Genomic DNA, 27,925 nt, shown 5'->3' on the forward strand with positions numbered 1-27,925 from the left:
TACCACAGAATCTATTTTATGCACTTTTTCATTACAGTGTTACTATGTTGGTGAGGGAAACTTGGTGTAGGTGGGAATTTGGCTGCTCAGTGCCTCTCAGATGAATGAGACTTGGAAGCCTCTCAAGGACGGTGTTATTTTTATTTCCTTTCCAAACTCGAGGGAAGCACTCGAAGATTGAAAGCTTTCTGTGTGTGTTTACAGGACGGTGGGTTTGCTCCAGCCGTCCCTGCTGCACCAGCTCTTCAGCAGTTTGGGGTAGTGTTTGTTTAGCACTCGATAAAACAAAAAGCTAAGCAGATTACAGCAGGTTAAATGAACATTTATGACCTTTAGTACGAAAAGCTCCACTTTCCTGCTGTCGCATAAAGAACGTGAAAGTGCTGCTACGATGTGTCAGTGCACAGCCGAGCCGGACCCACGCTGTGAGCGGCTCTAGCAGCGGGTGAAGGGGCCCGTGAGGTGACACATGACGGTCCCCACGCGCTGCCCTGGCCCACCGGCCGGGCCCCGGGCAGGCTTCGCAGCGCACCTGCCGCGGAGGGCACGGGCTGCCCGCCCTCCCCCGCCGGCCTCAGGTGACACCAGCCCCGGCGGCTCCCCGGGCCGCCGCGGAGCTTCCTGGTTCCCAGAAGGTGCCGGAGCGGCTGCAACAGGAACTGAGAGACAGGGGAGGAGGCGGTGCCGCGCTCCGCCGCAGTCGCGGCCCGAGCCGGGGGAGCGGAGCGGAGCAGCCATGGGCCGCCGCCCGCCGCGGCGCTGAGCCGCCCCCGCCGCCCAGCGCTCCGCGGCCGGCGCTGCCCCTTCGCCCCTGCCGGGCGGGGCGCTTGTCCCTGGGGGCGCCGGGGCCGCCGCCGGGGCCCGCGATGTGACCATGGACAGCAGGTTCAAGTGAGTGCTGTGTGCGCGGGGCCGCGGCGGGGCTGCGGGGCGCGGCGGGCCGGGCCGAGCCGAGCCCCCGCGGCGGACAGGCGGCGAGCAGGCCTCGTGGCAGCCCCGGTCCGCCGGGCCCGGCGTGCGGCGGGCGGGGACGGGAGGAGGGGGAGCCCACCCGGCGGGAGCGTGCGAGGGGCCGGGCGCGTCCTCCGCGGCCGCTGAGTGACAGCGGGAAGGGCGGGCGGGAGGCGGCGGGGCCGGAGCCGGGGCGAGGCGGGACCCGCGGCGCGGGGGGAGCGGCGGCGCCCCCCGACCCGGCCCGCGGCGGCGGGGAGGAGGAGGAGGAGGAGGAGGAGGAGGAGGCGGCCGCAGCCCCGCCGGCCGCTCCCCCGCCCCGCGCCGCCTCCCGGCCCCGCGGCGGCCCCGGCATCGCCCGTCCGCAGCGGCGCGGGGGACGCGCTCGGCAGCCGCCGGCCCGGCCGGGCAGAGGCCCCGGCGCCGGTCGGGCTGTGCCCGGTGAACGGGGCCTGTGCGGGGGTGGCAGCGCGGTCCCGAGGCCGCCGGGCCCAGCAGAGCTGCCCGCAGTGCCCCTGCCCGCCGCGGGCCGAGGCTGTGACAGGCATCCCTGTGGGAGATCACAGAATTGTCAGGGTTGGGAGGGAGCTCTGCAGATCATCCCGTCCTCCCGCCTTGCCAAGGCAGGGTCATGTAGAGCAGGTGACACAGGAACACTTTCAGGTGGGTTTGGAATGTCTCCAGGGGAAGACTCAACGCCCGTCCTTGGGCAGCCTGTTCACTGCTCTGCCGCCCTCAGTGTAAAGAAGTTCTTCCTCACGTTCAAGTGAAACTCCTTGTGTTTTAGCTTATGGTCATGGTTGCGGACCACCCTTGTGTCATTACGAGGTTCTCTGGGTGTTTGGGAGCACTGCCTGGACGTCCAGGCTGCCCTCCGGCAGCGGCCGCCTGCTCTGGTGACATTGAAAGTGACAAGATGTTACACACGGGTTTCGGCAATTGACAAACAGCTTCGTGTCTCTCTGCGCTGAGCAGGCTGGCACCGCGGAGCTGGCAGGGAAACGAGAGACGAGAGACAGGCTCACAATTCTCAGATTAGTTTGACACATTTTTGACACTTCTGAGCGTAGTGGGATGTGAAAAGTAAACTTCGAAGCATTTTCCTGCAAAAGCAGTTTTAGAGTACTACGGTGAAAGACAGAAGGCAGTATTACTTCAAAGACCTTTTTTGAGTGTAACTCATCTAGGAGTTGAGTTAGAAGCACTCATTTGGTGATTGTAACACAAACTGATTCACATTAAAAAAACCCAACCTGAGAGGATAAACCGAAGGCCTAAGCTGTAGCAATGTCATGGGGAGATGTCATTTCTTTTAAATGAAGGATTTTTGTAGTTCAGTTTTCTAGGTGACTCAACCAAGCATAGCCTTATCAGTTTCATTCTGAACCTGCTCACCAGCCAGAGGAACAATGGACAGTTTAACATCAGAGTAAATCTCCAATGTCCTGGATTTATGCTGTTGTAACTCAGACCAGAATTTCATCTTCTATACGCAGGATCAGTAGATAAAGGATTTCCCCAACATAATGCTTTAAAATGCAAGGAAAAGAGAATGATATGGGCAGGTTATGTCTTCATAATCTGAATTAGACTATAATTGCGTATCTCAATCGATGATGTTGCTGAGGTCAGTGAAAGCATGTACTGAATCAATTAATTTGTGACAGCTGAGTTTTTCCCTTGCTCAGCCTTTGGATTTCATTCAATACTTTATTTAAAGAAACAACAATGTTTTAATTTGCTGTATGCTTTATGGGAAGCATTCTAGAAACCTGGAACCAAGTCTTGTTTTTTTTTTTTTCCTATGCCTAAATCTCCAGCTGATTTCAGTGGGAGTGTTACACAAGACAGGAGTTCCAGTGTGAGCCTTTTATGTGGTTAAATAGATAATTGATATGGGTGCGGTTATACCGCTTGTTTTTAATATAAATAGCAGTGTGCTTGGTAGGCAGAGAGGGGTGGATGGCATGGTAATGGCATTTAGACCTGTTTCAATGAATATGTAGTTTGGGATTAGGTTGAGCGTTAATTGCTGTTGGCACATGCAGTTTGTTATTATCATCAGGTGGAAGAGGCGCCGCTGCCCTTGATGGCTGCTGCAGATAGGCTCCTGGCTAGCTCGGCTCCTGGCCATCCCCGCTTAGTGCACTCGTGTTGGCTCTCGCAGTGAGTCACGCCTGAGGTTCAGCCTTTGGAGTCCCAGCTGGCGATCAATATCTGGTCAAAGAGGAAGCCAAACGATTCTCGGCCTTGGGGTGGTAATCAGGTGCATTTACAGGACAGTGGCCAAACACAGGGAATTAAAATGGAAGTCTAATGATGGGCTGTTCCTACTTAGTAGAAATAAGACATAGCTTTAGAAAAGGCTGCCTGTGACTCCATTAATGTTGCAGATTGATTGATTGATAAGAAGCTAAGTAGCTCTTTTTTCTCAACTGTTAGATGAGGTGTGGTGGAGTGACTTAAAAGCTATTTGATATGTAAGGCAGTGACAATATAATGTAAATAAATCACACAGTTCAGCTTGTTTATCTCTCTTATTCCTTTCTTAAGGCTGTATAGGGAAATGTGACTTTTTGGTTCTTCCTTAGAACTAATCTGAGTACTAATTATGTTTCAATGATATTTTAATTCTATTTGTTATTCTACAAAAAGAATGGAAAGGATATAATGGTAGAAATAAGATCTGAAATATGTATATGGTAATTGATTGTGTTTGTTTCTTCTAGGGAAAATCCAGAACGTACCTTTGATTTGGTACTGAAAGTAAAATGCCAAGCTTCAGAAAACGAAGGTAATACACTGTGCCTATGATATTTATATAGAGAAATGAGAGCTGGAAAAAAATACTTGGCATCCCAATCTAGTGTTGTTTTACAATTTGATTGCTTTTGGACTGAGATTGTGTTAGATAATGTGCCTATGATTATTTTCTTGCTTTTTAAAATCTATCACTTTGTAGTTGTTGTGGGGTTTTGTTATGTTTTCATTTTAGCTGTTGTAAAAATATTTTTGTTCTCCATGATATAGTTGCAAAACTTGGACTTGAAATGTATTTTCTACTCTTAAAATGTTAATTTTGTGTAAGATTTCATTGTAGAAGAACAGTTAACTTCTGTCTATCAGGGGAATGTTAATTTTGATCAGTGTGATACGGAGAAAGTAAGTTATTTTCTGAAAAACAATAGGAAGAGACTTTGTAGCTCGTGTTTGGCAGCTGCCTTGGTTTGCTACACCAGACAAACAGCAAGGAGAGCTGCCTTGAGCTTGTATCAGCCGTCACTTTCACATCTCTATAAACACGAGGTAAAAGAGATGTAGTAGTGCAAGAGTTGTCTGAGAGAGGCTTTTTTTTTCCTCTTGGGTGAAAAGAAGATGGGCTTCCCAGTACTGAAATTAAAGTGACCTCTTGAAAGTCCACTGGGGGAACTCGGTTCATGTTCTCATTTGAGGTTGTTGGCCTTACAAAAGCAAAGGGAGAGGAGGAGTCTTGTCGGGGTTGTATTGTAGTCATGTTAGTCTGTGACAGCTGTGTCTTAATCACAACTACAAAAACAATAAACTACATCTTAAAATAGACTGTATTTCTTGTCCTGCTGTGCTAATGGATACTGTTTCCAGAGTGTACTACTTTAACAAGTAAGAGGCCTGTAGAAGTTTATAACCCAATACTATTCCTTTTTTTTTTTTAATATTTCAGGCAGTGTTTCTGTTAGTATGAGTCATAGGAATGTGCCTAATATGTTTGTAAAAAAACCCATTTTTGTTGAAGCTAAACAAAATTGTAGGTCTTCAGGTCTTTTAATTATTTTTGTTACCAGCCAGCATCCTCCAGTTTACCACCTGCTTTTCTGATTTGCTGTTGGTATTGTCATAGTTTGGCAAATCAGGTGGACTTTGCTAACTATGACCATTGTTGTAGCTTGTGTCACATGGCACTCAGCCTACTTTTCTCTCCTTTTTGCAGTTTTGCCTTAGTGATTTCATAGATGATGTGTGGGAACCCTGCTTAGCTACTTGACTTTGGATTTGTTCCTCCTTGCATTGTGCTTTTAGTCTCTGCCCCCACCCAATATCCCTTCCTTGGGGGTCTGTTCACGTCTTGGCTTAGGCCCCGCTTCTGGCTGCAAATTTTATTCCCCTTCTTCCTTTCCCCCTTGAGAGATAGACTGTTGGTAATCCTTCCAGATCTTCATCTCGAAGTCTTGAAAAGTGTGGGCTTTTACTTCTGTGATCAGAACATGGATTTATATCCTTTTAATTCCTTTTATCTTCTGTTTGACTTCTCATTTTTCTTGTGCATCTTTCTGCCACTGCTGCCATAACGAACCTCTTCCCCTTGTGTGCAGCTCTGTGAATGACTGCCTACACCTGAATTTTGGTGATAGGAACTTCCCTTGCCTCTCTTGCTTGGTAGCTTTGCTGTTTATCACTTGTCCTCGTGGAGAGAAGCATCTTTAAGAAATCTGTGTGTTTCCTCGCACTGTGACATGAGTTAATGTGGGGACTGTGTTTCTGACTGTATTGTGGTTGCATTCTCTGCTATTCCCCTTTTTGTCACAATTGCTTCTATGCTATGTGGGCTCAGTTGCTCTTGGTTCATGGGATGGCCAAAGATAGGAAGGAGGTTTGATACCAGTAATTTTTTGGAGTCTGCAGTGTGTAACTGGTGAGGGGCTTAGGGGGTCTTTAGCTGGCCTGGAGCTTGTGTTAATTCTTGCATGCATCCACACATCAGGACAAAAGTACAGTCCCCTTTTGCCAATCTAACAGTGCTGGCTGAATATTCCAGTTACCATCCTGTTGTACTTGGTGACCCATCTGGGATTTGTTTTAATGTCTTTCATATCATATCTAATTCAGATAACAAACTCACTGCAGTGAGGGCTTGACATCATATTTACATATGGTATTATGAGCACAGTGATGTATCAAATTAATATATCTGAATGTTAAACTTATCTAAAGGAAATTCACAAGGGACAAAAGTGTATTGTCTTCACTGCCACTTTAGAAATGGAGCACAGGGCTTGTCATGCAAAACAGGGAGCTTTCAAGGTTGGTTTATTATAAGGCCTAACAAATTTGACAGTTACCCTGTATTGTAGGTCTTGCCTTTAAATAGATTTTCATGCTAGGATAATCTTTTGAATATATCATACTTGAAAACATGATCCATTCACCTGGTTCTTTGCTCATGCCTCTTTCTTTCTTATGAAAGAGATTTGTGTTTAAATAGGGGCTTTCTCCCTCGCATCCCATCTGCTCCTTGTACTTGATCCTGAAGCTATGTCAGGACTGAATTTGTGACATCACTGTCACCAGTGTTGCCGTGGAAATATCACAGCCACAAAATTATGATCTCCCTGCATGAGTGAGCAGCAGGAGAAGCTGACTTAGGAGCGAGGAAGACCTTAATGTGACCCGTGTATCTCTAAGCTTTTTCTTTTCAAGCTTTGCTGTATTCTCTGTTCTCCTGTGTTTTAATTTCCCTGTGCCAATGTATAACTGTTCTAACAAATCAAAATGGAGGTGGCCTTGCTACATGTGGAGCTCTTACTAAGATATTTTTATGAGGATGCTAAATGTCTGCAACCATCTGACATGATTAAGAATTTTGCTATTAAAATTGTTTAGCACATTTGGAAAAGTAGTTTTTCATAACTTCTTAATTTCAACATAGCTCTCCAGGAATGTCAGTTTTTCAGACATTACATTGTCCTAGGACAGTTCCAACTGTAAAGGATCATACATACATGAAACGCAGCAGCATATAGTTTCTTCTTTGTGTTAAGAATTTTGTTCTTCAATTATTCCACTAATTATTTTCAACATAGGTGTTTACATTGAGTAGAAACCAAATAGATTTCATGTAAGTTAGTATGAATTTATCACTTCATGTTTGGTAGTAGCTCTTGAATTGGTTAGAGGCTCAGTTGTGCTAGCCTGTATTTATTTATAGGTGGATCAGAATTTTGTTTCCCACTGGATACATGGTTTCTGGATTTTTTGTGATTTAAGAGTAGCTGGCATACTTGAATAATGCACAGTAGCATTGCTAGAGCAGTGATCTTCCAACTCTCTCCTCAGACAGGAGAGGAAAAAAAGGATACTCTCTACCTTAAGTATTTCATAATTCCCTCAACAGTTTAGGATATATGCTTACTATATTTTCAGAGTAAATATCCAAAGAGGAGACAAAACCCTTAAGACCAACATGAGATTGTAGCCCAGGTCATAACTTTGAGTCCTTTGCAGTGCTGAGGATAGTAAACATCAATTAGTAACTAGTTGACGTGACAGCTTTTACTTAGGAAAATCCATAACCTGTTTCTCACAAGACTTTTGAGATGAATTGGCTTCTGTTCAGCAGAGTTTGCTAAGTGACTGGGACAGAAGTGCTAAGCTATTCTAACAGCCTGGTATTTGTTAATTGTGAATTTGGCTTGCAATGTGAGTAGCACCTTAGAGAAAAAAGTTTTACACTGCCTTCCAGGCAGTTGCATATTTTTGTAATTCTTTTCTGTGTTATTCCTTAATGAACAGCGAACAAGAAGTAGCAAAAATGTGTGCTCAATTTAATATCAGCAGCGGGCCTTCTGTATTAAATTTTCACTTACAGACCCATAGGGCAGCTTGATAACAGATATTATCAAAACTGCTGTGTTATGTTAAGGACAAGAATTTCTCTTTAGCTTTAGGGTGAAAAGCTTTTTGCACTTTGAGCTGAGTCACTCTTACTGGGTGTAATCAGGAGTAAAGCAGTGGTTCAGTTGTCCTAAGTGCACAGTCTTACATAAGGCTATTGCTCAATAGCTGCACCTACAGCAACTTTACTCTTCTGGCACTCTTGTCCCTTGAAAATTACACTGCAGCTGGCACTGGAAGATGGGGTTGGAGCCCAGGAATTGTCTGAACAAAGCTGTCTGCAGCCCTTTTTTTTTGCTATCCAGATCCTTCTATCATGAAAAGTAAGTTGAATTTCTGGAAGGTCGATGTTTTTGAACTTTTCCACAGGACATGGCCAAATTAATAGTGCCATTGTAATGTCTGTGAGGAGCGTATATTTATCTGTGTATCTATGAGTACACAAGCATGTACAGTTTGTGCAGACATACCTCTAAGTGTGAACTGTGCGTTTGAGTTAAATGGGCAGAGATGAAGCTGGCAATTTAACTCAGTCTATAAATTTTATATCCTGTGTATTGGTTCTATTAAAACTGGGTTGCAGGTGCAAAAGGCAGTACAGATCCAGCAGCCAGCAGTAGAAAAGCAATGTGCAACAGCTTCTGTGAACATAAAGTTTTCAGCGTTTCTGTCCACAGTTTCCCGAGAAGATGACTCAGATTGGTTTCAGTGTGGTGAAGGGAGTGCTGTTTGCTATACCTTAATTTTCTTTGATTATAGCACATTAAAAAAAAAGCCAAAAACAACAGGCTCCTTGGAGGCTGCAGGTAAATCCAGAAAAGTCAACCACTGAATTGTGGTTTGGGTCTAAAGCAGTCCTGACTGTTAAAATTTTACTTGAAAACCTTTTTAAAGTACTAGTTCATTTTCTGTCCAATCTAAGAATAATTGTTGGAACACCCTTGAAATTTGGTTGCTTTGTCTCTATTTCTTTTTTAAATGCTAAGAAGTCTTATATAGCTCTAGGGCTAGATAATGTGATTTCCAGAGAAGGTGTTAAATAGGTTGTGTTGAATTGCATTAATAACTCCTATAGTTTATTCTGCCAGAATGATAATAAATCTTAGTGATGTGTGATCTCCAAATTATTTTTCTTTAAAAGGCCTTATATTCATTAAAATTTCAAGAAAAAGGCACAAATACAGTTTGTGTGTTGCTAGAGTTAAAAACTGTATGCATTAAGTCCAGGAATTAGTTTAGAAATGCAAAATTTTTTGTATGGGGTTTGATTGCTCTCTGCTAAGGTACTAACAAAATACGTAATCCAGAAAGGTCCCAGTTCCAAAAACCAGTTTAATGCAGTTGGTAGTTTTGTCCAAGGGTAACCTGTCTTGCTTTGGTAAGGTTTTGATTTAGTCTTCCAAAGCTGCCCGTAGGATTGTGGACAGAGGAAGCACCACTTTTTCTTCTTCTGTTTTTTCTTCACTCTAGAGAGTTGTTTGTTAACCACATACTGAGCGACTGGGTGTAACATGCTGATCAAGATAACTTCTTTCCTCTGCTCTACATATTTTTGTACAGCATCTCTTGAACCTGATGAAAAAGATAATTCTATCAGAGTAACACATGAAGAAGTCTGCAGGAGTTTTTAAGAGCAGTGAAAACTTTTGATGCAGTGTTTATATGCTGCTGACCTTTCCCTGTTGGTTTTAGTTGGAAGGGTACTAAATAAGTACTGTCCCACAGAAAATTAGGTTTCTCTACTTTTTTAAAGCATGCTCTGTTCTTCAGGTGACTGTGGAGAGCAACTGTATGTTGCTGTGAACTAGATAAGCTTCCTTAAAGTATCTCATTTATGTGTATATTTTAGTCTCAAATACTGTATTAATGTATTAGAATTTTTCAGTTGGTAAAATGTCATTTGACAGCATTAGGTATCTGCTTATAGTCTTAGCTTAGATGCAGTTTTTGTGTATTAGGAAAAAATACCCTTTGTTTTTATAGTCTTCAGAAGTTTCATTGAGCTTAACATCCGTTCCCCTGCCCCAACTCATTAACTCATATGTTATTTAGGTTAGTGCTGCTTCCCTGTAGTGGTTTCTTGCTTTTCTGCTGAAATTTCAAAGCTAAAAAGGACATGTAATCTAGCCTGGTTTCTCTATAGGATTGATGGATGAGGAGAAGGAAATATCACAGTATTTTGTTGAGGGTTCTGTAAATGCTTTGAAGACAAAAGCAGGTAGTGTATGAAAAGCAGGTAGAGCATCACTTGTGTCCTTTAGACAAAACCAAGGAATCTAAGCCAGAGTTTGGCTGAAGTTCTCTAGTGTACCAACACCAAGATAGCTGTAAATCCTTCATAAATTATAATCTTTAAACCCTCCACTTGTAGCTAAATGAGTAATTTCATTGTGTTCAAATTTCTGGCGTTTAATTGGAAAGCCCCTGAGGGTAGGTATGAACAATGTCTTCTGTGTGTTTGGACTGTCACTAGCACAGAGTGGGTGTTGGAAAATTATGAACAACAAAACCAATTAAGACAAGAATGATTTTGCATCTAAGATAAAGATTGGCATTTTGATGCTTTTTACCTTTTCCTTCTTTTCTCCAGAGACTGAGAAATGCAGTGTAGTCTCTACAGCTTTCAGCTTCTCCACAGAAGCAAAAATGTGGAGGAAAATGTTGCTACTTTTTAGTGTCTCATTTCCTACAGATCTTTTTTGTCCACCAACCTCCAGAGATTCTTGGATGTATGTGTAATTTGGAGGTGGGTGCAGATATGTGCGTGTAGGAGGGGAAGGGGTGAGAGCTGCTGGAGAAATAGGTCAAGGAAGCCCTTTCTCCTATCTCGCCTGCATTCTTTACCAGGGTGAAGAGACCTTAGTGGGGAGGGCCGACCCTGCTCCCCAGCAGCCAGAGGACAGTCCTGGGAGGAGTGGCAGGCTCTGCTCTACTGCAGGGATTCCAGCTGCAGTAATGTGGGGGCAGGCACTGTGCTATCAGTGCTGGTAGAGATGAAGTATTCCCCTGCAGGCACTTGCCCGGCTGTGTCAGTTTTTCATGTAATGCCATATGCCACTTTCAGCAGTGTGATCGGGTTGTGGGCAGTGAAATTAAAAGGGAAAAACTCGATGAGTTACGGAATACAAATACTAAGGTGGTTTGCAAAGGATTTTGTATAAAATTGTCGAATAAACCAACTAAATATAAGGTGAAAACAGCAATGTGTGTAATGCAGTCAATCGGTATGAAAGTTGATGTTCTTGTGCTTTTTTCAAATTTAATTTTAGTTTCGTTTTAGTACTTCACTATTTGAGATGGCTGCCTGGGGGATAGTTTGTGGGCTTTTAAATTGCTTGCATTCAGAAGTGTTAAGAGTTTGCATATTTTCCTAAGCTAATGTCAGCATGCTTCAGCCCTCCCACACACTGAACAGCCAGCCCATCGTACACACAGATTTATCTTTCATCAGTGGGATATTTTATGCTGCTTGCTCTCTTTCTGTATAGTGTTATGACTTTTTTTTTTTTTTTTTAAGGATTTAAAATCTGCCGGAAAAAAAAACTTTGAAAACTGGTTAAACTTCCAAGGTTTAAAATGCCTTTTTTTGCAAAGCTGTAAGACACTTCCCTGTCTACCACTAATTTGAAGAGGCTGAAGTGTAGGGTTTCCTGTCTGGTTAACAAAAATAGTTTTTTAAATTCTTTTTCCTTTGCCACGAAGATATTATCTGGAGAATGGCAGATACGTGTAGATGCATGTGCTCATCATCCAACTGTTGAAATAGATACTTCTGTATATAAATAAAATAAAACATGATCAGGGCTACAAAGGGAAGAGTTACATAAGTTTTTGTAAAGGGCTTAAAAACTCCTGAAGCCAAGTGAAGTGCTATTTTTATTCCTTAAAGTAATGTAGTAAGAGCGATTTGAGCCTGGCATTGCTTTGCAACTAGTATGTTAAGAATCTTTATTTTTTATGACAGGCTGATGTGTGATAACTCCAAGATCATGGTAAAAACATGATATTTACAGGCAAATACTTAGGATGGAAGATTCTATGTGACGGACAGATAAAGTAATAAAATGCTGAAAACATTAACTTCTGATATTTGCCTTAAATATTTTTCCATGTATTTTGGAGAATTGTAGCTTTTTGCTTATAACTGAATAATTTGGGTGAACAAAGACTTTTTATATTTTGTGTATCTGGTTTAGGAGAAAATTTTAAAACTTAGTACTGATCTTTATTTGGAAAAAAGAAGAGAAAAAGCAGAAGTTTAGAAAAAAGGCCTGAACAAGATTTTGGGTGTGGTATCTGCGCTTCCTGCACTGGGATAACCAAGGCAACAGTTTATAGTCCTACTGTGTTCCTTTGCAAAATTCTCAGTCCTTGTTTTGGAAGGTTTTGTCCAAGTGTTAAATCCTTAATTAGAAACAAGGTTCTAACAACGCCCTTAGATTATGTTTCCTGAATCTGGTTTCTTTATGCATTTGAATGGGTATTCAGATGTAGATTGAAACCTAGCTAAAATTAAAAACTTGTGTCTGAAAAGAACATATTGGTTAGGGTTTCTCTGGGACATATTTTTAAAACTTTTGTAGTTAATGGCAATTAACTACATAGAGGCCTAATCATCATAACCAAGGTATTTTTCTGGAAGTGGTTTAACACTGCATTGTTCCTTAAACTCAGAACCATAGAATGACACAAATACTTCCTGTCCATCTGTCTTAAGATGCTGTTCAATATCAAGGGTTTTATTTGTTGCACCACTTGAACCTGTATTAGAGCACATATAAATATTGTTAAGTTGTGTTGTCATTGTGTGGATGGGGTGCAGTGTTTACTTTTGGGAGGAGGCAGTTCTTTTGCTGTGTCAAAGGGCTAGCTAAACACAAAAATCTGCTTAGTAGTTAAATACTGGCTGCTAAATCTTGAATTTAACTGTACTGAGATAGTTGCACTTGACACTAGAGAAGCCATGCTGATAATGATTGTAGGCATGGCATTATTTCCTTTGAAAGTTACAAAGAAAAGCTTAAAATTTTAAGGCAGTTGTTTCCAGGAATGAAATTGAGTTATTATGGAACAGTGGTACTTTTTAATATCCTCAGGTTAAGATGCATTGCAAAAAAACCAAAAAAACAAAGGTAAGAGTGATTTGTGCTACATCGAATATGTTGTGTTCTGTTTAAATGCAAAATAAGAAAAAGTAGCAGCATAAAGGTAAAGGACAAGGGTTGTGTGGTGATTGCAAACTTACCTAGGAATCTGGAAGTCTATCATGAGTTTGAAATAATGGAGTGAAACCACTGTGCCTTTAGAGTGTTGAGAGGGAAACAGCTACTGTAATGTAGTCTTGCTGGCAGGAGCTGATCCTTTATGCATCCTGTTCCCATCTTCTGGAGGTCATTTGGCTCCTAAGCTGTGTTTGCTGTTTGTATTTCACTTCAAATAGCTGGCACTGCTCAAAGCATGTGAAGGAAGCATCCTTCCTGCTTCTGGTGGCACCTGGCAGGCCGGCTCGGTGGGCATGCTCGCCATCCAGCTGCTGGGGCTGCCTCTGGAGCTGACAGGAGAAGTTCATTATGCAGGTCACAGAGGGAGGGACTGATGGGATTTTCATGCCATTCAGTGTAGCATTGGATGTTGATTCATCTCTTAGTGTTGATTTCAAGTATGTCAGGTTTTTTAAAGTAAATGTATTTCCAGTTCAGGAAGCTAAACACAGCTAGGTATGCCTTTACTCTGTCCTACTATCTTCCTGTTGGCTTTGTGTTGGAATCTGTTTGGGTTTTGTTAAACTCCTGTCCTGTTTTTGAAGAAATGGGTTTGACAGCTGTAGTGGTTTTTCCCAGTTTTTCTCTTCACAACAAAATTTAGCTCCTAAGAAAAAACCCACATACTCAAAGTTAGATCCCCGTCACCTGTGGGCAGCTGTAGATTTGGAGATGGATTAAATTTTCATTTTGTGTAAACAAAATTCTGGCTAATGACCACAATTTTACTAAATTGGTATTATGCAGTAATTCATAGAACTGAAATAATTAACAGCATTGTGACACAGCAGAGGAAATTCTGATGAATTTTGTGTCCAGGAAAGACTTTTGCTGGTATTCATCCTCTAGGTAACTTTTCCCTCTAAGAATACTGCCAGCTTAACAAGAACTTCAGTTTCCTAGTAGCTGATGAACTTTTGCTGTCACTTTAGAGGAGGCTGTGATGTCAGTGGTTCTGTGCCAGGACAAGTAAAGTTTCCTGACACTGAAACTGAGTTAGGTGAGGTTCTGAGCATTCAGTTTCAGTTTCATTCAGGCATTTTTAATTGGTGCATCTGAGTAAACCTGTTTTAGATTCTGGGAATGGGCATGTTGCACGCAATGTAAGTATGTGTTTCCATCTGCTTTAACTTGGGTTTGGAGCCCTCTAGCACCTTACTAGTTCTAGTCTAAAAATGCTTTTACAAGTGTCAGGCAAGAAAAAAAAAGTCAGAGCTAGCAAGTGTAATTAATAAGTAAGGAATTTATAAAGAATTTTTTTTTTTGGTCTTGATAGAATATGTTGTATTATACAAATAATGATTTAAAAGATAGATTCTTTTGCATTCTGGGTGTGATGTTAGAAGTCAATACTATGACACTGCTTGACCAAAAAAAGCTTGAGATGACCACTCCTTAAGTGCCTGGGTGAAAACATTTTTCATTGGCAATAAAAACATTAATAAACTAAAGCCTGTCTTTAACTGTGGGGCAGCTAGTGATGGTGACTCTCTTATTTTTAAATTAAGACTTTTGTATGATGTTACTGGACACTGACAGATACAGCAGACTGTCATTGAGAATACTTGTCATGTCTTGCAGTCCTTGGAGGGAATTTGCATTGTGTTTTCAGCAGTGAACAAAGCAGAAATCATCTCAGCTCCTGGTATTGGGGAAAGTGATGAAGGACATGGTAAACCAGATCAAACAATAATAAAAATAAACTAAACTACCAGAATTTTCAGTGGAAGTGAAGTAGGATGAATTTTGGAAATAAAAAGGTAGTGAATTGTGTTGGCTGTGGTCAGCAGAGCTCTTGAAGCCAGTAAATCCATGAGGATGGGCAGATCCCAAGCACTTGCTCTGTAATTGCTGGGGAGCATGAACTTGGTCTGCTTATATATGATCTGCTTCGTGCAGTTTAAATAGATGAGGAAGATCTGAAACTGCAGTGTGCATTGAAGCACTAAAAAGGGAAAAATACTTTGCTTCCAGCCCGAAATTATTTCAGTTCAGTCTGTGGGTTTGCATGTCTCTCAGTTTTGAAACACTGATTTTCTCTGCATTTCCCAGAAAACTTTGTGGTAACGACATTTGCTGTAAGAGAACCCATCTGTGTGGCTTCTCGTATCTTGGTGTTTTGGTTGGTGATGCTTTCTATGGCTGCTGGACCTTCATAAACTGGAAAATACTCTGTGTGGTAATCTGTGTGAAAATAAGGATACCTTGTTATGAGATGTTCTCTGCAAAAGGAGAGTACCCAGTAGAAATTTTAGCTTTCTGGTGAACAGTGGCTGTACTTCATATGCTCTCCAACTTTTAAAATATTCAACAACCCATCTAAAAGGAGAAAGAAGTGCTGACTATAAAAATTGGAATGTGTGTTCAGGCACTTTATAAGTAGGATTGCAGAATGATCAGTGCATTCAGCAGTTAACATTATCATTAATGACTTTAGTAAAAGAGCCTGGAATTCAGCTTAGGACAGTTGCAGAGGTGCTCATTACAGCTGTACTGTAGCATGGATTTAGAGCCAATCTCTGTAAAGTAAATATATTCCTTTAGTAGATGGATTTCTGCTGAGAACATAACTGGGCTCTGTATGGACCCAAATCAGAATTTCTCACATTATGTCCTAGGAATATAATGGGATTTTATGATCTGGTAAAAGAGCATTGTTTGTTTTGTGTCTCACCATGTACACTCCTCCTTTTATCTCAATAAACAAGGAAACTTGGTACTGGCATGTAGTACTGGGAGACTTCTGCTACTGAAGTTCTGATTCTGTGTATTTTAACACTAGAAGTTATTCATCTAAGCATGACCAGTATGCTTTAATTGTCAGCACAGCTTGAAATATTCATCTTTCAGGGAGCAAGACAAAAAGTCTTGCTAGGACAGAAAGTGCCAGAACAGCATAAACAATATTTGCAAACAATGTGATGTTTGGACACGCTTTGTATGCAGAGAGATCAAAGTGAGTTTGGTCTTTTCTTTCTTTGCTTTGTTTTGTTTTAAGACCTATATTTAGTTAATGTTGCTTTGGGTATGTGGATCAGTATATATTACTTAGCATAGCAGTTAGTATAGCAGCTTTGTGCTTGGGCATTGAACTCAATGCAAATCATGAAACAGACACGGATTGCTTAATTTGAGATAAACGTTGAAAAGTAAGTGTTACAGAAACTGAGTGCCTTTCTATTAAGCAATGTTCCAGAATCTAATTTTTTTCAAGTCATAGCAGTATATATTAAATTTGTATATTTAATAGGAAGCTAGAAGTTCTGTCATGTTTGTAAACCAGAAAGAAATTATAGTGTACGTTATCTTAAATTGATATTCTTTTCAGAGAGCAATACTGATCCATTACAAGAAAATAGTATGTTTTGAATACCAAAGAAACCAAATTTGAAATATATATCAATCATTCTAAAGTTTAATTACCATGTCATGTTCAAACATGGTTCACCAACATTTATGAAGGCTTTTATTGAACTTCACAGGGTATTAACTAGATGACTGGTATATTGCAAATACGCAGGGTTAGGCAGAGACAGTTTTTGTTCCAGGTCTTCTTTGAACACCAATGGCCAAGTGAGATGAATTTGAAATCAATGTTTTCAACTTCATTAGATTCTTCTTAAGAAAGTGTTTACTACAGAGCAGCATTGGAAAATGATGTTTTGTTGACATGTGCTAATTGACTCCTCTAATCTGAAATTCTTAAAACATTCTAATAAAAATTTTAGTTGTTGTCAGATAAAATATGTGAGCAGTGAAACAAGATTTCTCTTTCATATGTAGCTGTGTTAGAAGTTATGGACATTGATAGAATGCGCAGATGTGGGGGTAAAATCTGCTTTATGTACAGTGAACTGCAATCCTCCCCTGTAGAACTATCTGTGCTTAGAAAACTGATCACATACACTAAAGATAAGGTAGTTCAAAACAGTGTTGTACAGGATACCAGCCAAGTCTGATCTTGAATAGTGTTAAGTTAACAAAGAAAAGCCCTTTATAAACAATAGATTAAATATCTTCCCAACTTGTGGCTAGATAGCTCAGTAGTTATTAATAGGTTACAAAATCTTTCAGCTCTGGAATATGTTTACAGAGCTCCAGAGCTCTGATATTTTCTTCCTTCTTCTTGTGAGTGCCCTGTTACTGTCTTTGCTTCCTCTTTTGCATGTGTGAGATTTATGTTTTCATTTGACTTAGCAGTGCTAAGGGAAAAGGATGAAACTACCCCCAACATTTTAAGGGCCATACATAATCCTTAAACCGTGTTGGATTTTGCCTTGTTCAGCCAAATGGGGAATGATTCCACTAAGGTAAAACAATACATCCTCTGCTTTAGTAGGAAGTGCAAGTACCAGTCACTGTGAAGGGAAGTGTCAGAAGCCCAGATCATGGTGCTGAAAGCTTGGGTGATACTTCACTGTGGGCCACATCAAGGAGCTTCACTGCTAATAAGTGCCCATTAGGCAAGTTCTGCGAAAAACCACAGGGCTTTGAATAGCATTTTGCAGGAAGTAGGTGCTTCAAGCTTTAAGTGAATGACTAATACTGAGCACAGTGCATTTCTTGGTAGCACTTCTTTGGTGGCAGTGGGAAGTGTTGCTGTCAGGTTGTTCTGCAACCTCCCTTTCCACAGGCAGGAGGGAGGAAGCAAAAGCTCTCTCAGTTACTGCTGCAAGGAAGCTGTGTTGGTGGAATTGAAGTAAAAGTGAGTGGATGAGCAGTCCCGAAACTGCACCAAAGAAGATGACCTATATGTGCTGGAATTCAAGATATAATTGCATTATAGAGAAATTACATAATTTTCCAAAGTGCTAGCTTTTCTTTTGCCTGGAGTAGGACAATCCCAGTGTTGCTTTGTTTCTCTAAACTTGTCCTGCCTGAGAGAGAGCTGGCCCAGCAGAGCTGGTGGATGTCTGTGCCTGTCACTGGGTGCAGGGCTCCCAGAGAGCAGCAAGGAGACATGCAAACAAAATCCAGTGACCAGGGACTGATTTCAGGGAGGGAGCAGATTAGGACTTTGCTTCTGTGTTGCATCACTTCTCATGTCTTCGTTTTTAGAGGGGAGGATCTTGCTGAACTCTGTTCCTGGAGTTCAAGGTACCACACAGATGTGTTACACTTAAGATAAGAGACTTCATTTGATTTCTTTCTTTTTACTCAATAAAAGCAATATGCAGAGAGTAGTGATGTGGACTGTGAGTCTGCTTCAGTTCAGCCTGAAAATTCTGTCCCATTTGTAACGAGCTTTTAGCATTTTAGGGTGTCTCATAATTGTTTCTGTTAATAGCAGATTGGTATTGCTTTCTGTGGAAGCCGATTTGAAAATGGATCAGTATTTTAAAAAACTATACAAAATGAATGAATCTGCTATGACATTTTTGAATGGATGAATCTGTTCTGAGCTTTCTTTTTGTTGCCAAAGCCTTCCTGTATATTTAGCAAAGAAAAAAACAAATGCTAAAGTTTATGGTTTGGGTTTTTTTTTTAAAACAAACTGAGAATCTATCAACTCTCATTCCAAAAGCAAAACAAAGAAGTTATGTATTCACTTACCCTTTATTAGAACCTTTTTTTGGGGAAAAAAATGAACAGTTTGTAATCAGAATTCTCTTTAAGTGTTACTGGAGGATTAAAATCAGTAACCTTTGTCTTAAACTTAGCTGCTGGGCTTTATGGTGCTTGAAATGAATCATACATTGTACAATGGCTTAAAATCATACTCATTTGTACATAGATCTATAACGCCCATCTTCTGAAGGAGTTTTAGTAATGGAATAATTGAGGTTAAAATGACTTGCATCCAAAGTGATGGTGGGCAAGCGACTATTTGTGTATCTGTTGGTGTTACGAGGGAGTTTAGATGTACGTTTGTGTGTAGTTTACTTTTCTTCATTAGCTGCTTCTAGTAGAGTGCATATTGCATAAGTTAGATGTTAATTTTACTATATCCTTGAAGGTCAGGAATGAGAAACAGTTTAAGTGTAAGAAAGAACAAGATGGTAAACAAGAGCACATAGATGAAGACAAAGGTAAACCAAGTCATCTATGCAGGGTGGTTCTTAAGTATGTGTTGTGTGTGTTTGGTTTATAACTGTCTGTAAAAGAAATTTTTCATGGCACATCAGAAATGAGATTTCAGTATCTTTCTCAGTAGCTTAATGAAGCAGCCCCCTATCACAGTGCAGTTGGTTTACTCGTTTTCTGTCTTCTTGCTTTTGGGTTTAATTTTGGGTGCAAGTATATGTGTGGGAGGAATTGTGACTGAGGCTGTTTGTTAAGGAGATGCTCTATAATTTGCAGAACAACAGAAATGTATTCTTAAATTAGACTTCTGTATTCAAAATTTAGCTTGCTGAAGTTCTGTGCAAAAGAAAGGTGTTGCTTCTCATCATCAGGGCAAATAAAGAATCTGGAATTTTATTCACAGCAGATGAGTTGTGTGTGCACTTCTTGATGTTTAATGCATACACGATCCCTGTGTGAAGGCACGTTCTCTTTCACATAGCTGGTAAAAAACTGGTTAATAAAACCAGCTGAAGTTAATCACAGCAGGTGTTGCAATTCAGTGCTTTGGTGGTACTGGCCAGCACAACCTGAAGCTGACTCAAATATCCCGGAAATCTCTTCTGAGAGATGCTTAACTCTTCTTTCCAGATCTGACAGCTTAAAATAGGTCTGATGTTGCTGCAAGGAGCTCAGCATGTGGTCTGTGGAAATAAGGCTGCCTGCTTGGAACAAAACACCTGAACCCTCAGTCTGAAGTATGCACTGTGTGAAGCTCTTTCCTGCTTGTATCCTAAACTAAACCATTACCCATTTTTAGTGATCTCCAAAAGCATCAGGTGTGAAAATGTTCTGTCCTTCCTCACTGTGAATGAAAGGGGATCAGTCTGGCTAGGGAAGGGCCTGGAGGGCTGCCCCTATCACCGACTCCATCCATTTGTGTCCCTAGTGAGACTACATTCTTGTATTTGTAACTGAAAGAAAAATGGAAAATGTGTCAGAATGCAGATTCTGGCCTTCAAGGCAGAGAGGAAAAACTGGGAGGAGGTTTTGCAGTAGTTCATTCCTCTCTCTGCCTGTGTGCAGCAGCTGGTGGTGCTGGGCCTAGGCACAGCATGCTGTGTGTCACTGCCCAAAAACTGCTGTGATGGATGTCACCATCATTGCTCCTGCATGGGTACCCATGGTCACCCTGGGTTTGGAAGCTGCTGAAAACAGACATTTTCTCTCAGAGTGAAATGTGGGCCCATCTTGTGCAAGCACACTGGGGTTTGAGCTCTCTTTATACCCTTGGCCTCGGCAGCAACCTTGAGCAGTCCTGTTGGTGGCTGTGGAACAGAGTTTGTGAGCAGGTTCTTTCTCTTTGTTCTAAATATGCTACTTTTGATTCCCTTGGATTATAGTTTTTGGGATTTAATCCCAAAAAATAGGGATTATTTATTTCCTTTTCTTCACTTGTTCCATAGGTGATGTTTTACCCCCCCCCCCCCCATAAGCTTTGTCTCTCACCTGAGCATATAATTTATTGAACCTGCCTATGAGTAGATGCTTTTCCATACCTAGGTTATATTATTTCATATTTTTCTCTCAATCTTTTTTGGGTTTTGAGGAGAGGGTGGTCCAAGGTGGTGGTGTGCTGTGGATTTCTACAGAATCTACAGGGAGAATTTCAAAGTGTTCTGCTTTTTAAGTCTCCCACGTTAATATTTTTTGTCCTGTCAGTAGCCTGGTGTAGAGCTAAAATTAATAGCCATAAGACAATCACTTTCAATTATCATGTTCTTGAGTTAATGCTCTGTATTTCTTACTTCTCGGATATTTTGTCTTTCTGAAATCAGTTTGTGTATCCTCTCTGACAGGCCTACATATGTGTGAAAACGTGCATCTTGTTGGATAATTCTCAGTCAATAGCTGACCTGCATAAGCAAGTTCTTTGGTACCATGAACAGAATGATAGTATTAGATCCTCTGTTGCCTTTCTTCTGTGGCAGCTGCGTTGTTTTGGGGGGGCTGACAGGTTCCCGTGAATCACTGGTCAGTTCAGTCAGCACAGGGAGTGCTGACTCACCCCAGGAAGACCCTGTGTGTGAGAAGGGAGATTGCAGTGGAGCTGGAGCACAGGTGTATCTGATCAGTGGTGCAGAAGGCAATCCTTTGCAATTTAAGTGCAGTAAATGCTTGTATTGCTGTGTTTTCAGTATCAGTTCTGGAGATTGGTGGTAACTGGATGGGGTTTACACATGGTATCTCCAAGGAGAGGTAGTTCAGTGTAAGGCTGAGGGTGCTTGTGCTCCGGTGGCAGGGCAGCAGGTGTTGCAGGCAGTGATCCACTATGTCATACATCTCTCCTTGGGAAGCAGGCCAGGTAGTGTTGGGAAAGATCACAGAACCTAAAACATGAGAAGTTGACTTAAGTACTTCTATAGCTAAAGAAATTAATACCCAACAGTCTCTAGGTTTGACAGCTATCGTGTGCGTTTTTTTTTTTAAGGGCATTACCAGCAACATTAAAATACTTCCTAAGCTTGACTGACCTGTGTGGCAGAGGGAGATGCTGGCATGTGCCTGATGTCTGACACTCCTGAAGACAGAGAAGGTTCTTATCTTCTGATTTCTGCTTCCTCTGCAAATCCAGCCTTGTTTGCCTGTTGAGAGAACTGAGGTTCTTGTTGGGCCCTTCCTGGATTGTTGCATTTGTGCCCAGACTCCCAAAACCCGTTGCTTTCTGCATGCTGTGGCCATGACCAGGCACTGTGGGGTGCTGGTTGTTGTGTTTTTTGTTTTTTTTTTTTTTTTTCCCTGTTATGACAAGGATGATTTCACACTTTCTTGTTTCAGCACAAAACACACTTTAAAAAAAAACAAACAACCTCCCCCCCAAAACAACCTAGCACACCCCCTCATGTTCCCCCAATCAATCAACCTATGCCAGACAGCAATTTGTTTGCCTCTTATTTTGAGACACTCTGGCTCTCTTCTCAAAACAGATTGGGGAAATTGATAAGAGAGATGCATTTCCTCAGCTGTGCTTTATTCCACTAGCAAAGCCCAGGGAATTCTTTCCAAGTACACTCAACACTCAAAAGAGGCCATAAGAATTCCAAGAAGATGCAAACATCAGTTTTTCTGCAATAATAAATTCTTTTCAGAGTTTCAAAATATATCATATGCTTATTCAAACAGTAAAATATTCCTCAGATATAGATTTTTTTTCCCTGGCCTACTTTTTTTTTTCTCAAGATGAAATAACAGATTTTTATTAATGTAACTATTGTTACTACATTTTTTAATGTAAACTGTCCTGCTACTGTGGATTATTCATGCTACAGCAATGCAAGTGTTGCAAAGAAACAAATTACAAGTCAGTGCAATGTGGGATTTTTTTTTTTTTTTTGGTTTTCTGTTGTTTGTTTGTTTGTTTTCCCTTTGTTTTTTATTTGGGTTTTTTCCCCCTGGAAAATCCAATAGTTTGTTTGCACTTCAACTATATGGATACCCTGTCTTGCTCACAGTTTTCCTTACAGGTCTTGTTTCATACAGCAAGGCATAAAATACTTGTGTTGCCATACTTTTATTTTATTTGCTGAAGATAACTGGGACAGTGGGCAGTAGTGACTCTAAGCTTTCAATTAATTTTGGAAGATACAATTCTTCTTGTATGTCAAGTTTTGCTTTAGTGTATCCATAGTGAGTATAAAATTAGGCTCTGCAAATATCCAGAATACTGTGTGCTTGGGTATAATTTAATAATCTGTGTATTATTTTAAAGACACACATAAGCAATGGCTGCTTGCTTATAAAATGCATTTACTGACCCATGAGTTAATTGATCCCTATGACTATTTAAACCTCAGGGCTTTAAAAGTTTTTCTCTTATCTTTATGTTAAACAATGGAAAGTTTTACCGTATGTTCAAATAACGTCTTCATCAGGTTCACAACAGGATACCATAGTTAATTTTCAGTTGAGTGCTTTACAGGATTTTCTTTTTGCTGGCTGGTTGGGTGAAAGTCTAGACACTGAGAGACGAGGCGTTAGAGGGGCCTCACAATATAGTTATTGTGAATGGTAAGTAGGAGCAGCTTCCTCTGATGTACGGACTCCATGCCCAAACCAGTGGTACAAAGGCATAGCTTTTGTTCAGGGGGATAGGGGCTAATCCGAATGCTGCACACTGTGAAAAACCTTTTATGGAAGGGGGGAAAAACTTGCCTTGAAGGTGAGAGGTCAGCAGTTTAACCTCTGACTACAAAACAAGAGACCAGCGAAGAATGGGATGAACAAGGGAGAAAAATACTTCAAGTACTCCATTCTTTGTTTATCAGAAATGGGTCAAGCAAATGAGTGTCAGGAATGGTTACAAGAGTTCTGATGGGCTGCAAGGAAGTCTGAAGATGTGCTCTGGCTTAGTTGTGCATTGCTACGGACTTTGGAGCTCTCATAGCTCTCACTGAAACGCTTGATAAAGAGATCCCCAAAACAAAACGAGATCTTTCAGCAGTCCTGAAAAACACAGACACTCTGCTCTCTTCCTCCTTAGCCAACATCAGGTCCTTTTGTTATTAAAATTTTTTATTCTAATTTTATTTTGTGTAGATTAACATAATTTAGTATTTGGCCTTCTAACTCTGCACTGTTTCTGGGCTGTTTTTTGAAATTTGTAAAGAAGCAGCACAGTAATCACATGCTCACATGTGTTCAACAGTGAGATGGGTCTCTTTTAGCTAAAGCCATGGATCTTTGGGTGGTCAGTGCTATTGTACAACAGCAGGGGAGAGCTGTTTCCAATCTTTGTGCAAAGGGAATATGGAGGCTTTCCCCTGTGATCTCATTTTGGTATTATCAGTGCTGGGAATTTAGTCACAATCCAATTAGAAATGATGGAAGTTATGTTCACCAGTAGTTAAGCCTCCCATAGCCTCAGGTCCACCCGTTTGGACCGATGGGTTGAGCTGCTCTTGGCTCAGGCTGGGAGAACACACCAACAGTGATTAATACACTTGGTGCACTAAAGCTCCCTGCTTGGCATACAACCATTCCTTGTGCCTCACTACATCCAGCCCATGAGAAGCACTGCTCACCTCCCTCCCAGCCTCTCTCAGCACGCAAAAAAGCAAAGAAGACATAATGCCTTGCTTGGGCACCTCTGGAAGTTTTATACTTCACTGGACATAGATGTATTGTGTATATGAGGTAAATTCCTCTTCCTGCTTCACACAAAGGGATTAAAGCTAGGCTTTGTTGTTGACCCTCTTCACATGTCACATCTTCAAACACTTGCTTATGACCTGGACAGCTTTAGGCCACTTGCATTCTGAGAAGTGATCAGGAACCAGCAGTGTTCCTCAGCAAGTCAGTGGCAGGGCCTCTCAGCACCCGGGGAAATAGATTTTGGTACAGGCTTGATTTTATCTGTGCTTGCAAATAGCACAGCCTCAAACATTGTGCATCCTCTGACCTTTGGACGAGTTTAATCTTTCGTTTCTCAATTTCCCAGACATCCATCTTTCTTCTTTTTAAATATTTTAGGGGTTAATTCCTCAGAAAGGTGGTTATGAGTATACTTCCATGATCTGACACATCTGCAGATGAAAAAAAAAAAGAAATAAGACTTCATTTTTCTTGCATTCCCTAGGAACTCTATTGGGTTCACTGATTTGAAAATACAGCATTTCAGTGGAGACCTTGTTACACATGCAGTTTATTATATAAATCATAAATTAAAGGCTTGGTATTGTGGCTGTTGCTGGAATTACCTGAACAGGAGATTTCTATAGCTATTAAGTGAAAGTAAAATGAGGAACCCTATATTATGTATATATATATATAGATATATATAGATATAGTCTTTTTGCTTTGCTCCTAATAGGTTAGTTTTGTCACTTTATGAATTGCAAACTTTTTGATTTTCCAAATTTGATGGGACCACATGGTGTTTTCAAGCTAAAGGGCTGACATTTTTGCCCTTGGGGAGGCACCAGAAGTTAAAATATTGATGCATTTTAGAGTAGGCACATTTCTATCAAAGTTGGGAAAATAAGAAAGAGATATTTTTTCCGCATAATTATTTCTTCTGCAGTCTTGAAAAGGAATCCAAACCTTTTCTTTAATGGCTCTTTAAAATCATTGAGTCCAACCCTTAACCCAGCACTGCCACCTCCACCACTACACCATGTTCCAAAGCACATCTGCATGTCTTTGAATACCTCTTAGGGATGGTGACCTCTTCACTTCACTGGGCAGCCTGTTCCAGTGCTTGACAACTTTTTCTATGAATAATTTTTCCCTAATATCCAGTCTAAACCTCTCCTGGTACAACTTGAAGCCATTTCCCTTTATCCTATCTCTTCACCTGGGAGGAGAGACAGACCCCTTATTTGCTATACCCCTTATACTTGCTATACCCCCTACTTGCTATGCCCTGTCAGGCAGTTCTAGAGATCTGTAAGGTCTCCCCTGAGCATCCTTTTCTCCAGGCTAAACATCCCCAGCTCCCTCAGCTGCTCTTCACCAGACCTGTGCTCCCCTACTCCTGAGAAAAGAAAAACTAAATGCAATTTTTAATCATTTCAAAACATCAGATTAATTGTTTGAAATTAATGAACCCTAACAGAAAGCCAAGGGAGATCTTTATTTCATACACCAAGTCATGCTGACCAGAGTACTCGCATAGAAATTTCTTCCCTTAGCAACATCAGGTTGATGATACACTTCCATGTCTTTGTGCAAATGAACCACTGATGAAAACATCCTACTTGACCATAGTTGATGGAAGTCAGTTTCCTTTAGGAGCTGAACAAATAGTACAAGAATTGCTTTAAGCCTTATAGCCACAGACACAAGGTTAATATCGTTTCAATGTGCCTCTTAAACCTGAAATACTAAGGAAATCAAAAGAAGTACGCCATTACATTACATTGCATGAAATCAAAGAACCTGCCAGAACCTGTCCTCTGCTTCTTTTCTACATAATCTTCAATTCTTCAATAGCACAGCCTAATTGCAAAAGCTTTTGTCAAGATTTCTAATTATAATGTGCTTCAACAAAATATTTCAAAAAGTTCCCTTTATATTTTTCTTTTATGTATTTGCTAATTGTAATTCATTTAGCATAATACATCTACCTGACTTTTAAATCTCTCCAGGGATGGTGACTCCACCTGAGAAGCCTGTTCCAGTGCTCAACAATCCTTCCCAGGCAGAATCTTCTCCTAATATCCAATCTCATCCTCCAGTGGTGCAACTTGAGGCCGTTTCCTCTTGTCCCATGATGTATTACCCAGGAGAGAGCCTGACACCCACTGGCTACCCCTCTTTTCAGGTGGTTGTAAAGAGCTGTAAGGTCACCCCCTGAGCTTCCTTTTCTCCAGGATAAACACCCCCAGCTCTCCCAGCTGCTCCTGATCAGGCCTGTGCTCCAGACCCTTCACCAGCTCTGTTACCCCTCTCTGGACCTTCTCCAGCATCTCAATGCCCTTCCTGAAGTGAGTGGCCCAAACCAAACACAGAGTTCAAGGTCTTGCCTCACCAGGGCCGAGTGCAGGGGGACAATCCCATTCCTGGTCCTGCTGGCCACACTATTCCTGACCAGGCCAGGATGCCCTTGGCCTTCTTGGCCACCTGTGCCCAGCTGGCTCTAGTTCAGCCACTGTTAACCAGCACTCCCAAGTCCTTTTCTACCAGGCAGCTTTCCAGCCACTCTGCTCCAGCCTGTAGCATTCATGGGGTTATTGTGGCCAAAGTGCCTCACCTGGCACTTTGCTCCAATTGAACCCCATACTGTTGGCCTCAGCCCATCAGTCCAGTCTGCCCAGATCCCTCTCCAGAGCCTTCCTGCCCTCCAGCAGATCAGCACTCCTGCCCAAGACTCCTGCCCACCTAGGTTTCATCTTCAAACTTACTGAGAGTGGACATGATGCCCTCGTCCAAACCTTTGCTAAATACTTTAAACCGCGTTCGCCCTGAAGAAGTGAGATACAATTTACAGTTTTAGGCAGAATGTCACTCTATGGAATTTGCCTGATCCTCTGTGGCCTTGATAGGAATGAAGAATTTAAACAATAAGTCATTTGGGCTAATTTGTTAAAATTAAGATGTCATATTTGCACATCCATGATTCTTGAAATCTATTTTTAGTATTTTCAGAAGTTAGTGGATTTTTCCTGCTCTGGAAAGTTCAGGGATTTTGTTTATCAGAGTGATGGAAGACTCAAGATAAGGGAGGAGTTATCTGAGGCATGCTTGAGAGAGAATGTATGTCTTTGTACTTGAAAAGTGCACCAATATTTTTGTATCCTGTGGAGTTTTCTTACTAATTATAAAAACAGTGAATTAAAAAGCTGCTATAAGGAGATACCTTATTTTATGCAGACATAATTTGTAAGTGCATTTTATCCCATTGATTATGATATTTTCAGCGTAAGTGATTATGAATAGTCTTTATTTAATAAAAAATGGAATTAGTTATCTTAAAGCAAAGCAACTTCTGATTTCTCTAGCTGCATATTGAATTGTTCATGGTGGGAAGTATATGTGCATGGGTAGTGATTGTTTTTTACTGCAGCATGGTGTATTTTAATGCAGGAACTGGCTTGTCTGCAAACATTTTAATGTTTTTTTCCAAAAATTCTTTTTCATCTCTAATGAAGATTAGTTGACACCTGTGATTAATTCTAAGTGTTCTTAGCCTTTTTTGCTTTCCTGTTAAATGATCAATGTTTTCTTAGGCTCATCCAATCATGACTCTAATTTCCTTAGATCAAAAATTATTTTGCTTTCAGCTTTTAGCATTGATTCCAACTGTACACTGTGCTGGTCTGGGTTCTTACATACATTTACAGAGCTCAGCTCTGCTCCTGGAGGTGAATGTCTTTCATTTTCAGAAACAAAACAAAGAATAAAGCGAAGCTCCATGTGGTTTCTACCAGGTTGTTATCAAACTGTACAGATGCATTGAGCTCTCCTCTTAAGCCTGCCAGTGGTGAACCTGCAGCCATGGCAGCAGCACTGTCTTACTGGTGGAGATGGAGAATGTGCAGGAGGACAGACCATGGGTGTGAAAT

General features: G+C 41.2%; 1 protein-coding gene across 4 annotated transcripts in view; it reads left to right on the forward strand.

The window, feature by feature from the left end:
- The first annotated feature begins 367 nt into the window (after positions 1–367).
- DENND1B (DENN domain containing 1B) overlaps positions 368–27,925 on the forward strand; it is a 152,039-nt gene continuing 124,481 nt past the window's right edge. For 2 of the 4 annotated variants that reach the window (XM_038144948.1, XM_038144950.1), the window contains exons 1-2: positions 372–891; positions 3,681–3,745. In XM_038144948.1, coding sequence (XP_038000876.1) covers positions 875–891; positions 3,681–3,745 — 82 coding nt within the window. In that variant the 5' untranslated portion in view covers positions 372–874. Of the gene's footprint in view, positions 892–3,680; positions 3,746–27,925 lie in introns of all 4 variants that reach the window. The other 2 variants (XM_038144952.1, XM_038144949.1) reach the window with 2 other exon arrangements.

Source organism: Motacilla alba, chromosome 8, assembly GCF_015832195.1.
Source record: "Motacilla alba alba isolate MOTALB_02 chromosome 8, Motacilla_alba_V1.0_pri, whole genome shotgun sequence".
NCBI lineage: Eukaryota > Metazoa > Chordata > Aves > Passeriformes > Motacillidae > Motacilla > Motacilla alba.